Source organism: Scomber scombrus, chromosome 10, assembly GCF_963691925.1.
Source record: "Scomber scombrus chromosome 10, fScoSco1.1, whole genome shotgun sequence".
Classification (NCBI taxonomy): domain Eukaryota; kingdom Metazoa; phylum Chordata; class Actinopteri; order Scombriformes; family Scombridae; genus Scomber; species Scomber scombrus.
This window is the reverse complement of record NC_084979.1, coordinates 13,597,655-13,621,145: the sequence shown is the minus strand read 5'-3', so window position 1 is coordinate 13,621,145 and position 23,491 is coordinate 13,597,655. Positions and strand designations below refer to the sequence as shown.

Below are 23,491 nucleotides of genomic sequence, written 5' to 3'. Positions count from 1 at the left end.
ACTCTGTTTCAGATGTACATTATGAATGCAAACCAAATGAAACATGTTTTGACAGCTATTATCAGTGATAAAACCCAAATATTACTCTCATGAATATGGATGTGACTGAAAGTGCTGCTTGAAAACTTAATCTGCAAGGTCCTTGAGCCCTTTAAAGGAGTGAAGTATTTTGTGAGGTTATCAGGCCTCCATCTGTCAGATTCCCACTCACTCTTGCCATGTGTTTTTTAGTGTTCTCGCCTTATATCAGTAACAATGGGGCCTGAGAGACAGCTGAAACTGCTGGCTGTTGATAATCAAAAAGGCCATAGAATACCCAGGGACTACTTCACAAGCCAAACAGTGACACAACATTACAAGGCTTTGAAGGATTTTGTAAAAGTCTTGATGAGGACATTGTGATTGAAAAAGTGCATACTGAAGGTATGGTATATAGATCACGGCTGTCAGACAACATCAGAAAACATTTCTTCCAACACCTTCTTTGTTCAAAAACCAAAATAGACGAGCAGGATTGTGCATAGCATCAATATGGAAATGAAAAAATGAAACAGGGAAATAAATAGATTTCTTGTCTCATGAGGTGTACTGCAAAACTTGCCTGAAGCACTGACAGGAATTGTAATATTGCCTCTAATGAATGAGGCTGGGTTTAGTTAGAAAAAAGATAAGTGACAGTGCGTTGTCGGGACATTCATAGTGCAAGAGTGTACACATAAGCTGCATGGCAGAAGAGCTGCTGGTTAGTAAATGACGATGAAGATAAATGAGAGCAACTTAAGTAGAAGAGAACCAATCACTGAGGGTGAGTTTTAAATGTTCCCCGTGGTGAATGTATGAATTAGACAGAAAGACAGCTTTAAAGGTGCACGGTTTCAGTTCCCTGTGTGATTTGTTGCCAGAATCCTGCACATACAGGCCCATTGGCTTTAAAATTGAATGTGAAAAAAACTTGATAACATCCGGAACTTCTGAACTGAGATTTAATTTCCCCCCGAACCAAGGATTTAAAAAATGTATTCATGAGCAAAGTCAAAGAGACGTCTCTACTGAAACAGAAAAAAAAGATTGAAGTCTTGCTGTATATAAAATGAATCTTTCAACAAAAAGATGCACTGAAATGAATAATTATGAATTTATGAGGCGACACATATTCAGGTTTGGTGGGATATATATTTTTGATAATAGAAAAGAAAGAATAGATAAGATAATTGAGATGAATAAAAAAAGAATGGCTAATTGGCATGCAGAGATCTTTTCCTTGGACAATTAAATATGTTCCCAAAAGTATGCTGCTCCTTTCTGTAAAAAGTAACAAATAATTTGGTATGCACACATCATTAATATAAAATCACATGTAAGAAAGTCATTATGAAAAGCTTTAGGCTCTCCAAACAATCACAATCTGAGCCATCTGTGCTTTAAGGAAAACAAAACAGAAAATGGATTTCCTACATCCTCTGGTAGTTGAGGCACCAACAACTGCTGTAGTTAATGACACAAGATGCAGTCTAGACACAAGACAGGAAAGAGAATATTAAGATGCTGTGCTGCCTAATAGTCACAACTGTTTTGATTGATTGATTGATTGATTGATTTGAAGTCTTTTTCACGCTCTGTCTGCTGCCAACCACCCACCATGATTGCAGCCAACAGTAATGTCTCCAACAACATGATTTTTACTGAAAATGTCCAACCCCCAGCCGAGCCCTCTGTCCACACTGGCAGAGTGTATAACTGAGGCAGAAGGATATACACTCAGGTGGAAGGATTTTTAATAGTATGAGCAGCCATGAGGCATTCATGACCTTCGACCATGATAATGTGGTGTATCTAATCCCCAAATCCTTGTCTCGGGGCTCGAGAAGTGAGCTCAGTCTGTGAGATGGGTGGCAAAGTCAGAACAAAACAGTCTATCTATCGTCAACGCTTACCTGAAGGCATGTTAGCAGGTACACAAAGTGCAGCTGAGGCTGATGGGAAATAGTTTGATTTTATACAATCACTAGTTTTGAAAATATGTGGTCTTTAAAGGAAAAAGTAATAGATAAATAAAAATGTTGACCTGATGATAGTGCAATAGATGGATGGAAAGACTGAATCATTACAGCTTTTATAATGAAATCTGAAGGGTACATAAATATTGTAGAAATTTTAATGACAATCCATCATCTTCATGACAATTGCTAATTGTTGAAACATTTCAGTCTGAATCAACGCATATCAAACCTGTATCAATGCCATTAATACAGGTAAAACTCAAACTTTATCACTTACTCCTAGAAGAGTCTGAGCATACACAAACAACACTTTGAAGCCTACAACTCCGTTGCGTGGTGAGAAAACACTTGTTATCTTCTAAAACTGCATTACAATCAAAGACCTCTCTACAATGTGCAAATGATTGAGTACAAGCGATCACCAGTAAGCCTGCTTTCACAGCAAACAAGCCATCAACAGTCATGGAAACCCCTGAATAGTAGCAGTCACTCACAGCAGTGGGTGAGGTGGTCTGGAGGAAGTAACACCTCTCTGATAATTCACTGATGTCTCACACCTAATCCACCAAACCCCTCTATTGCCTTTACCTATTGTCCTCCAGGAGAATGATAATGGCCACTCTGTGCCTTCCCCAGTGTGCTGGACATCTGTGAAGTGGGGTGGGGGGTGCTCGGGGGGAGGGGGGCTCCCACTTTCTCTCGGCCACTTCATGTCTTGCCAAAGTGGAAACAAACAGTCATTGTGCTTCGGCTCAGTGCTGCTGCTCGGATGGCCATAGACTGTCCTTGTTTATAGACTCTCCACTTAATTGTGGCCCCACACAGCTATGTCCATTCTCTGCTGTTTTTCTATGATAATTGCTGCTATTTAGGCTGGACTGAGGTCTAATGGTTGGCATTTATTCATGCAACATTGTTTTTTTAATGCATTATAATGTACACACTCACATCAGAGCATTACATTATAAATTAACTTTTTAATATGAGCCAGTAATATGGCAATTGGAATTTGATTGTGTGTGACTAGCAGTATCAAGGTTGTTTGATGATATGCAAAAAAGTGATGCAGATGCTCATAAGTCACTCTCTGATTGTAGTGCCTCCTCTTCTCCGTAGCTGTGCTATCTATATCAGAGGGTGTTGATTAGATCGCAGCCCCCACCCACATTAGCAATTGAAGGCCTTGCTAGTCTCACATTAACATGCACTTGTTGTTCTGTAGTTGTTCTGCAGGGTGAGGATAGTGGTTAAATAAATGCTCAATGAATGCTGTACAAGTCTCTTTCACAGTGGATGACTTTTTCTAAAATTCATTCCGTGGAACCAAACTAAGGGGCGAAACTTAAACACGGATGTACCTCAGATTTACAATTCCCATCTTGCCTATCTGGGCTAAAGGATTAAACAACTCTTTGGCTTCTGAGCAGTTTCACACTTTTCAGTTTGACACATTCTGGTAGAGTAATTTGTTAAAATATACATTTCACCATGCCTGGATTATCCAGCCAGGGCCTCCAGGCAGCATACTCTCTTATGGGTTTCGCCTCCTGTGCATCCTGTGGATCTGTCCAACCCTTTGAGGCAACTGGGGCAACTGATACTTACATCTTCAACAACTATTGACACAGCCTGTATAACCATGGGTTGAACACATTTACAATTAAATTGCAAATGTGTTGTTGTCTTCCGGCAAAAAGAAAGCTTGGATGGTCCTCGTTGCTCCTTGAGCTGTATCTCTAAGTGTTGTGTTGAATTTGGTCATGCACTTCACATTATGATGATCACTGGGTACTATCCACACACCCTCTTTGTAGCACCAGAAGGCATTTGGCCCCCGCCCCCGGTCTTAGTTTAGCCGTCTGTGTTAAACTAGCTGCATGCTCCCACAATAACAGTATTGACGTCACCGGCCATCGTTGGACTCATGTTGCCTTCAGGTTCTCCTCTTGAGCTCCGATTGTTTAAAACTTCGGTTGTAGCTCTGAATTGAAAAGACTTCAGTACTAGAGTTTTGTTGTTTTTGTTGACCGTTTTGTTTTAGAGAATAGGAGCGGAAAAAAACAAACTTCAGTTTTATAATTTAGTATCCTTAAAACTGTACATACAAAATGTACACAGAAGACATAATTATAACAAAGGAAAACCAGTAGTCCAACATTTCGGAACAGGAAACCTTCCATCACTTAAGATATTAGAACATATGACAAAGGTATATATAAATGTAATACTTTGTTTGACCAGCATATTTTTTGTTTTGTTTTGAAATATAGACGTCATTCCCATATATTCATAAAATGCAACATATCAGACTTTCCTAGGGTGAAAATGATGATGAATGAAGAACCCTACTGTGCTTATTTCTATGTTGTTTTCACAGCATACAGTCAAATTAAAACATTGATATTTGGTGTGTTTTTTGCAAGTATAGATGCTTTTGTAATGAATGCAACTGTCATATTTCTTGTTGTGTATAATATGTTAGTTTTCTTAAATACAAAATGAATGCAATTGATATATGAAATATCCTTTTAGAGTTTTGAAAGCATATGTTATAATTTCATCTCATCTCATATTGGAAACTAGGGTTTGAGAAAGCCAAAATCATCCCCATGCACGACTGGACTATTTGCTGCTGGGCTCCGGAGCAAAAATGAGCTGCTGGGCCCTGGGATACCCTCTCCCTTTGTGCAATGTGTATAGTTTTTTGTAGGAATACAACCTTGCCCCCAGATTTACTGTGCAGGAATTTCATTATTTTTAAATATGTAACATATTAAACACAAAACTGAAATCTGAATGTCTTCAGACCTACATTTTGGCATGATCCCCTATGAAAGACATGTCCACATGACCAAGTAACAAAGCAGGACCCAATTTAGGGCCATCATCATGCCAAGTAATGTCCTTTAGCTTCAAATATTTGATTTACACAAATCAGTTGACACACAAGGTGGGAGACTCGGCTAGTTGCCCAATTTGCCCAGTTGGTAGTTAAACCTGTTTCAATGCAGGAGCTTTTACTCATAGTATCATTTGTTTTGTTTTGTTTGGTGGTTTAAAATAGGAAATCTCAAGATCTGACTGATAAAGAGCTGTCAAATAAAGGGCTTCTCGGTGCTTTCATTTGGTTTTTGCAGGTCAAATCCCCATTTGATGTTACCCTATTATAGCAAAGTTAATGTCCACTCGCCTTCTTCAGTATAATTTACTATTGTGTGTTTACCGTTTCGATTGGTGGTGTGGTATTACATAAATACCTATCATGGCAAAAATTGCGTCTAACAAATTTCCGACAGTCATCGAACGCAGCAAGCTGCAAACCTGTGAGAGAAGCACTGATTGAAGGGAGAGCAAAGCGGCGGCGGCGACGACGACGGCCATCTTAGAGCTACCGTGGTAACCGGGACTCATCTTCTGGATTTTAATTTTCTTGTTAGAGAAACATTTCGCCTGACTTACGAGGGAAGAAGAAGGTCGTCTTTTATTTCGCCGCGGTTGAACTCGAAGTCGGGATGCGGTTCCGAGGGAATACACAATTTGCATCCGCTGTCGGACTGGTCCTCGGACTATTATGTGCGGTGGAGGCAGCTAAAGGTAACTAAGCAGGGATTTGTATCCCGTAATGTTTCTGTCTGTCCTTACGTGCCAGCCAGGTTTCTTTGTGGTTGTCTTTGTGGAAATACGATGTTGAAAGCTGACATCTCTCTTGAGTGTTGCGGTTGTTTTCGTGCGGAGACGCTGAAGGATACCGGGGAGATGTTAGCGGGGCTGTGCGGTCCTGAGGGATGCCCGGTCAGTAACCTGCTCCGGGATGGTCCGGAGCCGCAGCCGATGGATGCAGCGTAGTCATCCCGCAGGCAGCAAGTGCACCCCTGCTATTCTGTGCCCATTTTAACCTTAAACAAGCCAACACATCACACATTATTTTGTCACTACAGCTATTAGATGATTGCAAGATTTTATTCTAAGGATTAAATACCCCGATTGGTCTACTTTGAAGATAATATCAAGGCCACAAAACGACCTCTTTCTGTCATTCAGTCTATTTTTGATCCTGGTCTCTTCTAGTCGCCTTTTAATAGTTAGATTTAAGATGAAAAATATTCTCACTTTATGCAGAGTTTGTAGGATTAAAAAAAACTACCACATCTGGTACACCATGTATTCATCTCGTATTTAAAATATTTGAGTATATCTGCAAACCCAATAAAGACGAGTGACGGTATGTTTCTTTGGATCTGTTTTTTAGATATCGTCTAATTAAACCACACACGTTATTATCCATTAGTAGCTTAGGCCTAATGCTTGGTTTGACAACGTTGTGGTCGCTCCAGGATGGAGCCTGGTTGGCTACGCATTGCAGATCCTCCTCACCAGCCCCCAGTTTGTCGGTGGATTTAAAATGTATGTGCTATGTTCACATGCTTTAGTTAAAAAAAAAAAATCCTCAGTAGATCAGGGCCTACTTATGATCAGATACTATATAAGTACTGGAAGTGCAACTAGCCTCTTTATTTACAATGTCACCGATGGACACCATCACACCCTGTAATAAGAAAGCAGTCCTTTCTTTGCTGCAGGGCGGTCCACCTCCCTCCTTCCAGCAGCTCACTGCTCAGATATGAATACCGCGTTTGCATGATTTTATAGACTGCTTTTTAATGTCAAGACTCATGACTGCCCAGTGTGACCTTCCTGTCTCAGGGTGTGTAAAGGCAGGTGCATGTTAGTCACTGGCAGGGAACAGAATTAGCACCAGTCATCTCAGCCAAATCCTGGTAAAATATACAAGTGGTTGATAGATTTGATTCACTCACCAGCCAAAAAGAACAAAACAAAACAATGGTAAGCTATTGAGTGGCTTTTAAAATTTTAACATTCACTAAACATTTGGCCGGTGGACAAGGTAATTTTGAACCCTGATCACTGGACGTATCAGAATGTGCTGTGCAGTTACCAATGCTGGAGTCCAGTGTGTGCTGTGTTCAACGTTACACCCGTTTTTATGCACAGTGAGAAAACCATAAAAGGGATATAGGTGGTCATAAAAGACTGCACAGGGGCTTCTTATCCAGCCATATTTTGTCTTGTTGCCATGTGAGACAGCTGAGAATGCGCAGCACTGGGAGGCTACCATTTGCAAAGCAGTAACTTTTATTTCTTTTTTTCCATCAATTCAAAGGAAACAGCTAGCAGCGTGTCCCGGAGTCTGTGAATATGGCTTTTTAAAAATGTTTATCCAGACGTGTGTTTGTGATCAACACCTGCCGACTTTCCTGCTCTTATCAGCAAAGTCAACCTGTGAAATCACCATCTTGGGGAGGGCTTATCGTTTATTAACCAAAGGTCGCTCGTTTATTTTGTGCACCGCCCCTCGCCACCTGCAGCACAGCTTTGGTGTGGATGAGAAAGCAAATATTCAGAATACTCTGCAGTGCTGGTCTACATGTTTATGAATGGTTTGATGTTACCGCCACAGAAACGGACTCTGGTAGAGCTTCAGCACTTTCGGGTGAATTTACTAGAATTGGAAAGCGATGTTGTGGTCCTCAGATATTCAACCCACTCACACATTTGCCACTGATGACACAGCAACAAAAAAAACCTTGAAGGATCCGTTCAAAAGATTTGTTTTAAAACACTTACCTACACTATATGATTCATTATGCTGCCAGCAAGAAAAAATGTCAGTGTGTGTAAAACTGGCTCACACAGATATTCTGTGGCAGGCCTGTTGAAGCCTCAAAGCATTTTTAGGCTCTTAACTCTTCGTTTTTTTTGTCCACTGCTGTAAACAACTATTCAATAGAAACTTCTGGAGTTTCTCGTGTTGTCCGTTATCGTGTTTATCATTCGTTTTCAAGGTCCCAAGGACCCACCCATGTAATCTATGTTTTTCTGTGTTACCACAAGCAGCTGCTGCCGTGTCCCCATGTTCTGGAGGCAAACATAAGGGTCCGTCGAGATGCACGAGCTTCCTCTGTGCACACACAGCCAGACAAAGGAAAAGCTGGCTGCTGGGAAGTTTCTTGGCTCATTCATCATCGAATTAACTAATTCTAGTTGAACAAATTGGATGGCCTGCTTTGTGCAGTGCTGAGTTAACACATGCGCCCTCCTCACATGGCTGAGAGGAGGTACATATTACATATAACCCGTTAAATGTTCTTTCCCGGACTTTAATTCATTGGAGTTGTCTGCTATTGATCCACTGAAAATTACACGTCAGATCCGGTTAGTGCAACACATGAGGTCAATATTTTTCGTTTTGAAGTTAAATTTATTGGTCATTGATCTGCCATGCCTCTGAAGTTCCTCCTTGATCACGGCATCTTAAAAAGATTATTGATAAAAATAGAATTTGAAACTAATACATAAATATAGAAATTAAGTTTCTTTACTCATAAATTCCTCTAAAATGTCTTTTGTATTCTAACTTGAAAAATGAGTATGACATGTCACGTTTTTTATATCAGGTAATCGATCACTTTACTATTGATTTCAGCCATAGTTTAACTGCCTTGTCCCTTTTTAAAAGATTATTGATATCAGCCTTTAAAAAACAATATTGGTTGAAACTTTGCACCTACTTATGAAACTCTCATCCCAAAGAGGCCTTTTGATAAGAACATCTCAGAAACCAAAACATTAATATGACTGCCATTGGCTGACCTCGAGTAAATAAATACGCTCACATTCTCAATTTGTGGTGGACAATTTGATTTATCCCATTTTAGCCTTTAAGCTGCAAATATCTGCGTGACGTCTGGCATCTTGCTTTGTTATGGCAAACAGAAACTATGTGCATGCACAGCGCAGACAATGACTGCATTGTTTGTCTCTCATGCAGCTCTAGTAACACTGTCACTGCCATGATTCAGCGTCAGTTTACACAGTTGTTTTTCTTCAATAACATCATTAAATGTCAACAGGGTGATGTCAAATGACCAAAAACATGATCCCATCGGGGGAGAAAGGGACTCTTAAGTGTCCCAGCAGTTCAGGTTCTTGTCTTCTTTCATGTTTAACTTTTCAGGTTTCTGTCAGATGGTAAAATAAAAAGGAAAATGTCAGCTGTCGTCAGCGTGTCTCTACAGGTGGTTTTAATTGATACAACACATTTTATTTGATGTTCAGTGATCTGTTTCACATATTGCACACTGTCTTGTCACGACATGGCTTCATGGCTTTAACATTAGTCACTGAAAACATGCTGCTAAAAAGGAGACCGCCAACTTTTGCCGAAATTGCCTGATCTTCAAAATTTAACATTTTAATTCTGCTAGCATGATGGCAGCCATGATTTGTGGAGAACATCTAAATTCTGCCTGGGAATATTAGGACTTTGGTTGAGGATGAGTTTTGCACTGAGTTATGACTATGAATCAATACACTGTGTTACCACCTTTTTATATGAATGCCATCAAATGTTCAGGAATGTTTTTTTTTTTTTTTTTTTTTTTAAAGATTTTCTCTAGCATAGACGCCTTTATTTGAAAGTAGAGAGACAGGAAATTACGGGAGAGAGAGGGGGGTGTGACATGCAGAAAGGTCCGCCGGCCGGGAATCGAACCGGGGTCCGCTGCGTACATGGCATGCGCTCTAAACCACTCGACCACCTGCGCGCCCGAATGTTCAGGAATGTTGAGAATGATGTGCACTTGTCATCAAAACAGCTTCACAACACATTCAAGAGTTAAAACAGTCAACGTAAAATAATCAACACCTACAAGATATTTCCATCCAATTACAGGAAAACTCAATCTCAGCCAAATATGTATCAAACTTGGAGGAGATTGGATGAAATTTGTAGTAGAAATGACAAAAACTATATTACAATATTACATTTCTAAAATGGAGAATCTGTTTAGGTGGAAATGAGCAATACCTTCTACAATATTGAAACATTAATTCTGGAGCAAATTTCCTCTGTACCTTATGGTTCAGGAGTAATGACAGCATAAGAGAATGTGTTGTAAATGGTCACACGGTGGCGCTATCTTCAGTAAAGCCTCACCACACATTCTTTGTCTCATCATCTAACTTAACACCAAAACCCGCAATGCTATAAAGTGAGATTAAAAATTGAATACTGCCTTGTGAGTATTTTATGGAATATTACCAAATATTTTTCCCTGTATTGGCCCGAATAACAGTTTACTTGCCCTTCACTGAGGCTCTGTTCTTAAAAGTTAACTCTTGAATATTTTTTGCAGAGGAACAAAGGGCTTTCAGGCCCAGACTTCAGGGTCGGGATCTTGACTAAGCATGTCACAATGTGGTCACTGTTTGGAGGATCACGACTCAAGCCCCTCAAGAATGTGTATATGAGATAATCCCCAGAAAGCGCTAAGTTGTTGAAGCATTTCGATTTGGTAATTTGCCATTAAGTGCTGGAAAGATAGGCCATGAGATTACTGGATCCAATTTGGGCCGATGGTAACTTCCATCTCATTGGTGCCTTCGCCAGGCTGAATAGAGTCAGTGAACTGTCAAGAATGGGTCATTCAGTTTGTGAATATTAAGTCGTGCCAGATGACTGGGAAGCTGTATCGGCCACCAAGAAAGGAGTTATGTTCACATGAGCCACTGGTCGGACATGTGCCCCGTACACTGGAACTGCAGACAGGAAAACAACAATATGATTGATCAATTTATGCTCTTATTGCACTATTATTAAAACCTGGTCAAATGTGTTTTTATCAATAACCTGATTTAATACAAGCAGCACTGAATATTGTGGTGATAATAGTGCAGTAAACTACTTAAATTTGTAAAACATGTTGTGGATGTCAGTGAGATTTGAAAAATTATCCCCTATTCTTAAGTATAATGTCAACACTGAAATCAAATGCCTTAACTCTGAAGGTAATAGGGAAGGATGTTTATCTAATCGGGTTATTTTTATTAAGAGAGTGTAACATTAACCAGAGAAACAAACATCTGTGGCTTATAGGGCTGATACCTCCTCCCTTGAGTCCCATTGCTTTCAGTAGAAAAATGGCACTGCAGAGTTTTCCACATGTAGGCGTGTCCACATTAACATTCAGGCTTCATGGGAAACAGGTAACCAGAGACATTACCTGCCGTCTTAGAGCTGCAGGTCATCTACACCCGAGCGCCTGTGCTGAGCTCTGGTCGTCTCACTCTCACTTCTTCACTCTCACTGGCCCTTTTGTGCCGGTCACACAGAGAAATGATTGAGTTGCATTCAAGGCTCCGCGGCCTCCCAACCCCCTCTTCAGAGGAGCACCACGGTCGCAGAGGGTGTGTTCGCTCTGCTGGGCGGTTGTGATTGCGTAGAGGACAAACAAAATGCTGTTGCCTGGCAGGGAGACTGAGAGGCTCTGCTGTGTGAGCGGGATGTTTTGGGAGCGGAGGCCCCTGAGGTCTGGGGTTCCAGGGTTTTTAAGGCTTCCTAGAACAGTCCCCCCAGTCTGTGATGGAGGTGGCTTGCGTCAACAAGCTCAGGAGCTTGTAAAGCAAGACAAACAGAGAAGTGTGCCCACTGTTTCAGACCGTGAGCAGGTCGGCCATTGATTATTCCTGCTCCATAGAATCACGAGAGCCACTCAGCAGCATAATTGAAGTCATTCCTTGGCCCAGATTTGCATGCGTCACATACCTTCACCTATTTGGCTGTAGTTTCTGTTGGTCTCTGCCGGATATTTCTGTCTGAAGGACAGTAAGGCCTTTTTAAACACCCTTGAAGGAGCCCTGTGGTGGTTGTTGAACACACAACTGTCTCTCAGGAAAACACGACTTCAGGCACACACAGAGGTTTTGAATTAGGGTTGGCTGATGTCTACCAGATTAGTGCACTATGATGTCCACAGTGAAACGTTGCGGGTGAGGGGTCGTCTCATGGGCTACTCCTATGAAGTTCCTATAAAGTTTATTATACTTTCTTTTATACTTTTTGTATGTTTGTATGTTGGACATGAATTACCATTTATATTTTTTCCACATTTAAGCCCAACCTCACCCACTAACCTGGACTTTAAATACTTTTCCTCTTTGGAGCCACTGGTTAAGCTACCTCATTAAGCAGATCTTCTAATTATAGAAAATATTTTGAATACTAGTCACAGTGATGTATGTACAGAATATACCAGTGAATTAAAAAACAAAAACAAAAAAACAGTCAGCCCAGCGAACGTGAGCAGATATTGATCAGTGAGAGTGGCACCATGACTGTGTGGCATGCAGATTTGATCCGGGCCAAATTGGTGTGTGTGTGTGTGTGTGTGTGTGTGTGTGTGTGTGTGTGTGTGTGTGTGTGTGTGTGTGTGTGTGTGTGTGTGTGTGTGTGTGTGTGTGTGTGTGTGTGTGTGTGTGTGTGTGTGTGTGTGTGTGTGTGTATTTGTCAGGGTGCGCCCCAGTATTGTTGTTGGTGGTGGTGAGGGGGCTTTTAAATCATGATGGTAGAGGGCTCACTAATCGATGACTGTTAGCCATCAGCGACTGACCCAACCCTGTTTTGAACAGCTAAAAATCAGTCCATAGCTAGAATGTGAAAATCAGTCACTGCTCACATACTCTGTTAAAAACAGCTACAGCTATTATGCTGTTGAAATGTCCCAAACGATATTTTTTTGACCATCTCCCTGGCAGCAACTCAAGGTCTGACAGTCGCCTGTGCACAGACACTCCCTTCTCCTTTCTTCAGCGTAGTGCTGCAGCTGATGGACAAATATGAATAACAACCCGGCAACAGAGAGAGGCTTTATTTAGTCCCAGACAATAATAAGACAGCCTGCAAATGTTTGTTTGTAGACCACGCTGCCACTTAATAATGTCTGTGATCAGCAGGTTTTGTTAGTTGACTTAATTTATTAATTATTCTAGGTAATCAGACATTTGCACCAGAGTGAAGATTCATTATTCTCTATTTTTAGTCCACCAGCTGTGCAGTGTATAATTTAAAGTTTGTAAACATGCTGACATTACATTTAATATCTGACTTTTACAGACATAAAGTTGATCTGTTTGCAGTGAATTTAGTAGTTGTTGTTTTTTTACTGTGTGATACTCTCTGAGGACATAACCACTCAAGTCACCAGGTGATAAAATGGTTGCAGATAGAGTTAAGTGTTAGTAGCAGATCAGCCTTACAATGAAGTATAGTGGAGCTTCACATTTGCATGTAATCAAAGAAGTTGAAGCCTCACAGGCTGTCGGCCATCAGATAAAATATATGAGCTACATCGATTGCAGCAGGGCTCTACCACGCGTCACGGGCCTGACACTTGGCTGCACCATCATTATTACACAACATGCCTCGGAGGTTCCCAGGCATTATCAGGCTTCATCTGATAATTACAGGCTGATCATCTGCTGCAGTGGTGCTGCTACAGTCTGTACAGCTGTGGTGCATTTCTCTGGTTCTCCCAGGGTGACCAATAGCATGTGAACAGTCATCTTATTTAGTTTAGTGCATGGCAGTATTGAGCGTTATACAGTAGCTGGACACATGCAAAGTCTTTGGCAAGCGTTTCCCCTAATAAAGAAGAGATGTCATAGCAGAGGGAGAGAGAGAGAGAGAGAGATTTCATACAGGCGTCCTGTTGAATCTCAGGATTACCAGGATCTATTGTAGCCCTAAAATTCTCCCAGGAAGTGTTTCATCACGGTTAACAGGTCAAACTGTATAGGTTCGATAAAAGGGCTGGGCTACGATAAAGGGGCTTTGTATTTGTATCCATGTGAATGTTACCCAGTTCTTCGGGCATCATAAAATTTGTGTGTGACGGCATCACTGTGCCTCCACAGAAACCCTGAAGTTTTATGGTTGATTGTTGGTACTGTTGATGGATTATTTGTTCCATTGTAGAGGAAATCCAAAGAAAAAAAACATTACTTTTTCTCTGTTTGATACAAATTTCATAAAATCCATTTTAACAAAAAATCTAATGACATTACAGTACAAACGTTCAGTTTTGACACATTCAGAGCATTTTTATTACATAAAAAATATGGGACTATTTACCACACTCACTTTCATACTGTTGACGCCATCAAGCTAATGTCTGTACGACAAACAATTCAACTGGAAGTCACAGCCAGCATGAGCTGACTGTGATGACATTCAAACTCACCAACCAGCAAAACTGTGAAAAGTGAGAAAAAGTGTGTTGAGTGTCTCTGTGCAGCTAGTTAACACAAGCATAAACTGTTTAATCACTTTGCTTTATGACAATTGTTTGGTGTAGCATATTATCTGTTAATGTTAAATTAGACAACTTAACAGCTCAAAGTTGAATTAGAGTACGGTCTAGACCTGCTCTATGTGAAAAGTGCCTTGAGATGAGTTTTGTTGTGATTTGGTGCTAATTAAATTTAATTGAACTGAAAAACAAGTGGAGGAAGTGGCAGTGTCTACAGCGGCTTCATCAATAACAGGAGGTTGGACCAAAACATGTAACTTGTAGGTAAGATACGATGAAGCTTTATTAAAATATTAGAGATGATGATATTGCCTATCATTTGACATCAAAACAGAAGTAGTGTCTGGTTAACAGCCGCTGCCCTATAATCAACCCAAAGATGTTCAGTTTACTGTCAAGTTGGACTACAGAAACCAGAGAATATTCACATATAACAAGCTGGAACAGGAGAATTTGGGCCTTTTTTGCGTGGAATTACTCAAAATGATCAATGATGATAGAACTAGTTAGTTATTAATCTTCTTTCAATTGATTAATTAGTTTTAAAAAACATTTTTTACAGCAACCATTAAAATAGCTACCCTAGTTTGGAGGAGTGCAGGTAGCAGAGGCAGAGCTGATCAGTAGATGGCTTGGCACACCACAGCACAGCTTGGCACACACAGTGACACTGAGTACTTATCTTCACAACCCCCCCCCCGGACTCCAGATGTTGAAGGGACATTTTTGCTCTCATCGTTGTAGTAACTGAGTTATTGTTGGACATATGTAATAAAATCTTGGCACTGCTTTGTTTTAGGCAGCCTTCATTGCTTTGTTTGATCTCTTGCAACTTTCTTGACCTTGTCAGAGAATAAAATAGACACATCCCATTATAGGATTAAATGTCGTTGGCTGTATTTGCTGCATAACAGGATTGCATACCAGGTACTGTGTTGAGTTGTAAGTAGCACACCATCTGTGCTTTTGCCTTCTGACACACCATTAATTTCTCAAAGGCTTCTTAAAGGATTTTTCTGCCTGTGTCTGGCAGATTTGGGCTTACTTTGTTTGGTATTGGTGTACAGTTATAAGTACTGTTAATTTGCTGTTGGATTCTTCAGATAGATACTCTTAAAAAAGGTATAAACTCTTTTTTTTGTGGACCTGCTGTGCCAGCAGGGGATGACATTGCATGGTTAATATCTATTATTTAGCAAGAGGCTAGTATCAGCCCACTACATCTGTGTATTTATATCCTAACTCTCTATCTAATATTTATAATGAGGCCAATGATTTCTGTGTGCTAGAAATAGGATGGTGGGTCACTGTAGTCCGTTTTTCTCCTTAACCTCACAATGCAAGTAAAGTTTTTAAAGTGTCTTTTACGTATGCTGAGAAAGTACTGTCTTCCATTTTGAACATGCATTTTTACTGTTTATGTACAACATTGGCCCATATTATTAATATGTGATTAGGGAGATTATTCTTGGGCTCAGTACTGCTTCACAAAACGTGTAACTACCCAAACATACATACTTTTATATTTATATATGTATATACATATATATATATATATGTGTATATATATATATATATATATATATATGTATATATATATATATATATATATATATATATATATATATATATATATATATATATATATATATATATATATATATATGTGTATATATATATATATATATATGTATATATATATATATATATATATATATATATATATATGTGTATATATATATATATATATATGTATATATATATATATATATATATATATATATATATATATATATATATATGTGTATATATATATATATATATATGTATATATATATATATATATATATATATATATATATATATATATATATATATGTGTATATATATATATATGTATATATATATATGTGTATATATATATATATGTATATATATATATATATATATATATATATATATATATATATATATATATGTGTATATATATATATATATGTGTATATATATATATATGTATATATATGTATATATATACATATATATACATATATACACATATATATGTATATATATATATGTATATATATGTATATATATGTATATATATATATGTATATATATATATGTATATATATATGTATATATATATATATGTATATATATGTATATATATATATATGTATATATGTATGTATATATGTATGTATGTATATATGTATATATGTATGTATATATATATATATATATATATATATATATATATATATATATATATATATATATATATGTATATATATATGTATATATATAATCATTCATACAAAGCAAAACCAATAAAACCACAGCAAGACAGTATGTCAGATCAGTTTAATGTTTAGAAAGAGCAAAAACATCTTCTGGAACAACCTGCTTTTTTGAGTAAGTGATGGACTGAGTGTGCAGTTTGTAATTGGGCCAGCAGTGAGTGTGCACTGCATCAGACGAATTGGTTTCCTAATTAAGTTAAATTAAGAAAGTGGCAGCCGTCCATGCTTACCATCCTCAGTGCTACATCAGCAGGCTCCTCTCAGACAGCACCAAACATGACCAAGCCCCTTTCCTAATCTCATCCCATCCTAAATCCTAAAGCCTCTCCTACTAAAGAAACTGCTTTACAATATAGAGACTCACTCCCCTCCCCATTGAGGATAGAAATCATATATTTATAATATAGATGGTTTGTAATAAACCACCCAGGTTCCAGGATTATCAGTGTCTGTATTTGTCCAAATCATGTCTTTGTAGCTGTGTGTCAAATGTTGAAAGCAAAGCAAGTCGCAGCACAACAAATGCTGTTTCCATTCACTGCAGGCGGATGATGAAGCTATCTTGTCAAAAGGGTCTTGTTGGCAATTTCACACAATGTATGTGACAATTTCACGCTTTGAATATAACCGTGCACCTCAGGGGAGGTTCTACTGAGTCAAAGGGGCTTTGATTTTAATGGCAATGAACAGCGGAAGTGCACTTTGCTTTTGAATTTGTGCAAGGCTTCAGTGGGCCTGACTCTTCTGTCCTCATACAGCACAAAATACCACATTCAGTTTTACCTGCACGGACATTTAATTTAGTGGTTTCTTAGTCTTTTAACAGGTGCTCATTTTTGCTCAAGTTGGACAGTCATGCTATAAGGATGGACCAGTGTGTAAGCTTTAGTGGCATCTAGTGGTGAGGTTGCAGATTGTCACCAACTGAACACCCTCCCCTTCCCCTTCAAAACTTGTAGGAGAACCTACGGTGGCTTGCGAAAAAATTGTGAAAGGTCCTCTCTAGAGCCAGTGTTTGGTTTGTCTGTTCTGGGCTACTGTAGAAACATGGCAGCCTCCATGTAAGAGGCCTCGCTTCCTCTGTAGATATAAAGGGCTCATTGTAAGGTAACGAAAACGCAACAATTCTTATTTTCAGGTGATAAAACAATAATGAAAACATACTCATGAATATTATACTCCATTTCTGCCAAATCCGTTCTGTTAGATTTCACTAAATTCTACACACTTTAAGTGTGCGCTTTAAGTGAAACATTTAGTTGGAGCAAACAAAAAGAGCACATGCCAACAGCCTTCTTGGTTAATTCATCAGTTGTTATTGGTTGTTATTATGTTTTGCATAATTACCTGCAGAGATTTTAAGAATGCTGCTTGAGGTTGTACCAGTCAGTGCTGGTCCTGGATCAGTGCTAAAGGTCCTGAACGATTTATAGACAAATGTAAGGCCCACATGTGACCTGGCTAACAGTAAGTGTGACTCTGTGGAAGCTAAAGCAGATTACTGTAGTAGTCTGGCCCGGCAATCTGTCTAAAGACATCCACCTCACTTCAGGTCATGAGATGCTCGGCAAAGACGATTTACAGGGCTTGATCAATTCCAAATTACTGGCAAACGCAACGACTCGTTCTCAACAAGCGCCACTAGTGTAGGAAAATTTAACCAGAGACGTAAAGTGATATGAATCATTCTGTGTAATTATCTATTTTACCACAGACCTTTCTGAGTGAACACTGAAGTCATTTTTACATCATTTTTCTTTTTTCACATACTCTTTTTGACAAATGTGGTTTATAGTGCTGACTATGAACTGTAACCTTCCCAGTTTGAGTCTGGCTGAAGACCTTTTGTTTCATGTCATTCCTCATCTCTCCCTTCCCTCATTAACTGTCTTCTCTACTGTCAAATCTTTTAATAAAGCCATAAAAAAAATCCCCTGAAATGCTTGTTATAAATGTAGAGAGTATGGATGTGTTCTCTGTTAGGACAAGCAAATATATTTCTTTCAGTAATTTTAATAAAACGTAATTATTTAATGCTGCAGCCAGTGCATTTGATATTTGTTAAATATGTTGTGAGGCATAAGGAACATTTGTCCTTTGTGTACTGTGCCAGATTTTCAAAGTATGTTTGAGGATACATTTTCTGTATGGAAAAATGAGTTAAGTGAGTAGTTCTCGTTCATTGTGGTGCCCACATTACAGCAATCCTGTGCAAGTAGCTCGTAATTAATTTTCATTGATCGTGTAATCACTAAGAATTACATTAAATTATGTAATGAAACACAAGCAAGTCATTTGCTTCACTCAAATTGGATTTGGCAGCCTGACATTTTATGTAGTCTGAAAACATCCTCGTCATGTATTTATTTTTCGGAGGCTTTCTTGTTCTTTTTTTTATCTTGTTAGCGTGTGCAGCTCATAATGTAATTGTAGCACAGATTGTGTTATAGAACATCAGGCCTCTGCTTATTAGTGAGATGATGAATGTGTGATGTTGAGGCTTTCTGCAGCATGAAACTGCCGTGGATTTAATTTCAGCACAAAACATATTGCAATTAGGTTTTGATTGTAAAGGCTCACAGGAAAAAAACAGTAATTAATTCTGGATGTAATGTGTAAATAATGATGTAAAACGCAAACGCTTTTTGACTCAGCTGATGATAAATGACATACATTTTGTGAACATTTATGTATTTAACAGTGAGTATATTACTTTCACTGCCAGTTAAATATACAGACGGCTGGTCTCATACTATTGTGGAAGTATTACGAGCGCACATTGCCAACATTTTTGTTTAGTCAGGCTCAGCAGATACATGAATGGCACCAATATTTTATAAGAGAAAGACCGTAATTAATCTGCTGTCTATTCAAATAATGTTGTCTTTGAGATGGATGTTGTTATACTCAGAATGTGTCATTGTACATTGTTAATTGGATAAAGTTGGGCTAGAGGATGGACTTCAGTATTGAGCATCTCTGATCACATCCTCTTAACCAGTTTTTGGATTTGTCATCAGCATGAAAAAACTAGAGGTATAAAAAACGTAACCAGAGAAGAGGACAAAACTCAATTAAACGTGACTACAGCCTTGTTAGATACCTTATTTAAATAGCCTGACACACTTCTTATAGAATTAAAAGCAGAATGAAATATCACCAACAAACAACACTGACATGTACAATAAAAACTACACAGCAGCTGTAGCACTCAATCACACTTTTTTTTTATTTTTTAAAACCTATGTTGAGGTACAGTAACGCTAGGGCTGGGTAATATAATGATATTATATCAACATGGTGATATAAGACTAGATATTGGATATGGCAAAAGTCTTGTTTGAAGGCTGCATTACAATGAAATGATGTGATTGTCTGAACTCACCAGACAACTCTTTTTGGAGTCTTTTAACAGTATTATTTGCTTTTGGCAAAGTCATATCTACATTATTGATGATTATTCATCAAAAATCTCATTGTGCAGATATTTTGTGTAAGCACCAATAGTCATTCCTACAATATTGTTGCAATATCCACATCAAGGTATTTGGTCAAAAATATTGTGATATTTGATTTTGTCCAGCCCTGAATATTGCTAATCATAACCATTTGTCCATTTTTCATACTCTACTGTATAAAGTGTTAGTCCCATCCCAGGTGTGCTGCATCCCTCATAACCCAGACACTCTGCCAGTCAACATTGTATGTATCTTTTACAGACTGTCAGCATTTGATGATAAATACACCAAGTACATATTCAGTAATTGCCTGTTTGCCATTACTGATCAATGCACTGTCCTGTCTTACATGACTAAAATCTGAGTCTGTGTGCTTTTATTCCGATATAAAAACAGTGTTAAGCTTGTGGAGAAACACACCTACAGCTTCCCCCCTTAAGACAAAAGCCCACATTGTAAGCTTTGACTAAAATGGGGCAAATAAGTTGGAAATATGTCCATGAGTGCTCTTAGTTGAACAATAACAAAATGGCTCTTTTATTTCAGAAGTCATCCTGCAGTGATTTAACTAAGAGGGGAAAATGCTCATCACGAATTGGTTTTTTTCTTAAAAGTCATATTTTTGTTTAGGGCTTATTCACACAATCACAACACTGATCAAGTCTTTAAATATCTCAAAATATCATAGAAAAGACCCCATTTACTGCTTCCAGCTGGCTGCTGGAAGTCTTTCATGTGTGCTTTGATAATTTAGTATATTAATCAAGAAATATTCTTCCACAAATCAAAAATTAAACTCCCATAACACCACTGGGAAATTCTGATGCTCTATAGATTATGAAATAGATTATAGATAACCTCAGATTTTCCTACATTACATTTGGTCCACGTGCTTGTTGTGATGTGGTCGATTTCCTGCTTTAGGTTGTTAAGGCCTCCACAGCAGTTCACCGCTAGCCTGAATTAGCTTGATTGTACGACTGTTTAAGGACAGCAAGGTTTAGGGGAGGGCAGAAAGGCAGCAAGTCTGATCAGATATCAACAAGCTCTGGGTTTATTATATTCTTTAGTAGTTAAAAAACATAGAATATTGTTTTTTCTTTGAGAAAACGGTTATATGAAATTTTCAAGACTGTGAGACACAATGTGAGCAAAAAAGAGTGACGCTGCTTGTAAATGGGTCTTGCACAAAGCGATTATGTAAAGGCAGCAGTCTCGAGCCCTGAATAACGTGATATTATTCCCAAATACAAGCAGAGTGTTATATATGTATGATATGGGCCCACTTGCTTTTTGTGTTCGTGTTTTGTCCTCTGGAAACGTGCCTGGTCCTGTTAAATCTCCCAGCCACACAGCCCACAGTGCTGTCAGCCAGAGTCAGCATCACCTTTGCAGATCAGTAGCACAGGAGTACCGTCCTCTCCTCTCACTCTGGAGCGAGCACATATTGGCTGTAATAGAGCTGCATCTCCCTCTGCGCCAACACTGTTTTCTAAGCCAGCCCAAATATGTCACTCACTGCAGCTTTTTCTGCAACCGGCAGCTACGGCAGAGCTCTGCGTGTCTGCAGCTGGGATGCTTCTCAGGCCGACCGGCTCATGCAGCTATAAACGACCCGACTACTGCTGCACACTCCGGCCTGAAGGTCATAACCAGAGCTGTTATCACTCTCTGTCCAAACCCATTAACTGATATGGACTGTGGAACATTACGGTCATATTGAAAGTATTTTGTCTTCGGTTCAGATAAATCAAACAATACAGCGTCAGAACATTGTAGACTCATGGAGAACGATGTGCAGTGGAGGACCAAGAGCAGCAGATTTTCATCCCATCAAATGTTAGACCGGCTCATTTAGCTCCCTCTGAAACCCTGCGTGTCCTGGTCCTGCTCTAGATATGAAATGATTTTAAAAAAAGGAATCCTTCTGAATGTGTGGTTCTTCTAAAAATAATATCAAAAGCTCAACCTCAAAAACCTCATAAAAAATGTACTTAAGCTTCATTGGATGGAAAGATAAAAATGAAACTAGTGATTTGAAAATACAGAGATGGCATCTCATTATTAGCACAGAAAAAAAAAAGATGTGAAGTTGCTAATTTGTGCCAGTGAAAGAGAGTTGCCTATTGAGAGATTTTTGAAATGATTTGTACAGATTTTTAAATATACACTGACATTTTCTCTCTCCCTCTGTTCCTCGCAGTAAATAAGCATAAACCATGGATCGAGACGACGTACCACGGGATCGTAACGGAAAATGATGACAAAGTGCTTCTGGACCCCCCTCTAATTGCTCTGGACAAGGATGCTCCTCTCCGCTATGCAGGTGAGAGAGGAGGTTTACTCCCACAGCTTCATTTGACATGAAAGTAAAGAGAAAACTCACTAATTACTCACCCATAAAGCTTTATGGTTGTGTTGCACATGATGGATTCAGATAAATTGTTCATGTATGAATAAAGTGAATTTTGTAGGACATGAGTTTGTTTAAAGACATCATAGATTATTTATACACTGAACTGATCATTCTTGTAAATGAAACAGAAAAAAAGCTTAAATATAGTGTCAGCATAATGCTTTGAAGTTATGTTGTGATTAATAAATGAAGGTCCGCCTTTCTTCAGTGTGTTTTGTTATCTTTAAGTCATTCTTTTATTCAAGGTTATATGCGTATACACAAATCAATAACTCAGATCATTTCATTTATGCTCTTCTGGTCGCAGACTTCGTGGCACATTAGATTTTTATGACATGCCTGTCATACTGTAATACAGCTGGCTACCATAATATTCAACATTGGCCCTTTTGATACTCGGATCAAAATGCCCTCTCATGTCCTCCCCCCCCCCCCCCCCCCCCCACACACACACACCCACACACCCGGTGGAGAGGCACAATTAGTGTGCTTTATGTTTAGGCAGCGTTAGCTCTGGGGGGTTTTAATCACACCAGCATCGACTTTGGCCACAATTCAAAGCATCACAGTGCTGTAAATGATTTCCCACCATTTCACATCACATGAGTTGTGTGATCTTTTGTGTGCTGCTCCCCTCACACTCTGCGCTCTCACTCCACTTGATGTGGCCATTTTTATCTCAGAGTACTTCTCTTGAATTTGGAAGTGAGGCATTTCCATCCACGTGCCTGTTAGAAGAGATGCCAAATGTTATTCTCTTCACAAAGTTATGTGAAGTTTGAAGGTTTTGAAGAGCTGATCGGCACAGTTTTTAAGGTGGACAACCTCAGCAAGAGGCTTGTTATTTCTGAAGGGCAGGAAATCAAATAATATCCCCATTCTCTCCGTGATGTTTGTCTACTGTCACAGTAAATTGGCCTTGAATGCAGTTTAGTGCCCCCACTTCTTTCTGCGGGGGCTCCCTTTTCTGATGAGAAGGGCTTTGCGAACAGACTGTGTGTCCCTGTGAAAGAGCTCTCTGGAGACGAGTCCAGCAATCTGGCTTCACGTGGCAGCATGGGTGACCGGCTCTGACATGCTAGGCCCCTTCTAGTTGCTCCATCTGTGCCAACTAACATGGTTCCCTGTAAAACTGACCCAC

General features: G+C 39.0%; 1 protein-coding gene across 1 annotated transcript in view; it reads left to right on the top strand.

Annotated features, from left to right (window-relative positions):
- The first annotated feature begins 5,472 nt into the window (after positions 1-5,472).
- The window catches only part of clstn1 (calsyntenin 1), a 34,788-nt gene continuing 16,769 nt past the window's right edge, over positions 5,473-23,491 (top strand). Inside the window, exons 1-2 of the mRNA XM_062426893.1 lie at positions 5,473-5,594; positions 22,138-22,260. Of these exons, the coding sequence (XP_062282877.1) occupies positions 5,513-5,594; positions 22,138-22,260 (205 nt within the window). The 5' untranslated portion in view covers positions 5,473-5,512. The remainder of the gene's footprint in view (positions 5,595-22,137; positions 22,261-23,491) is intronic.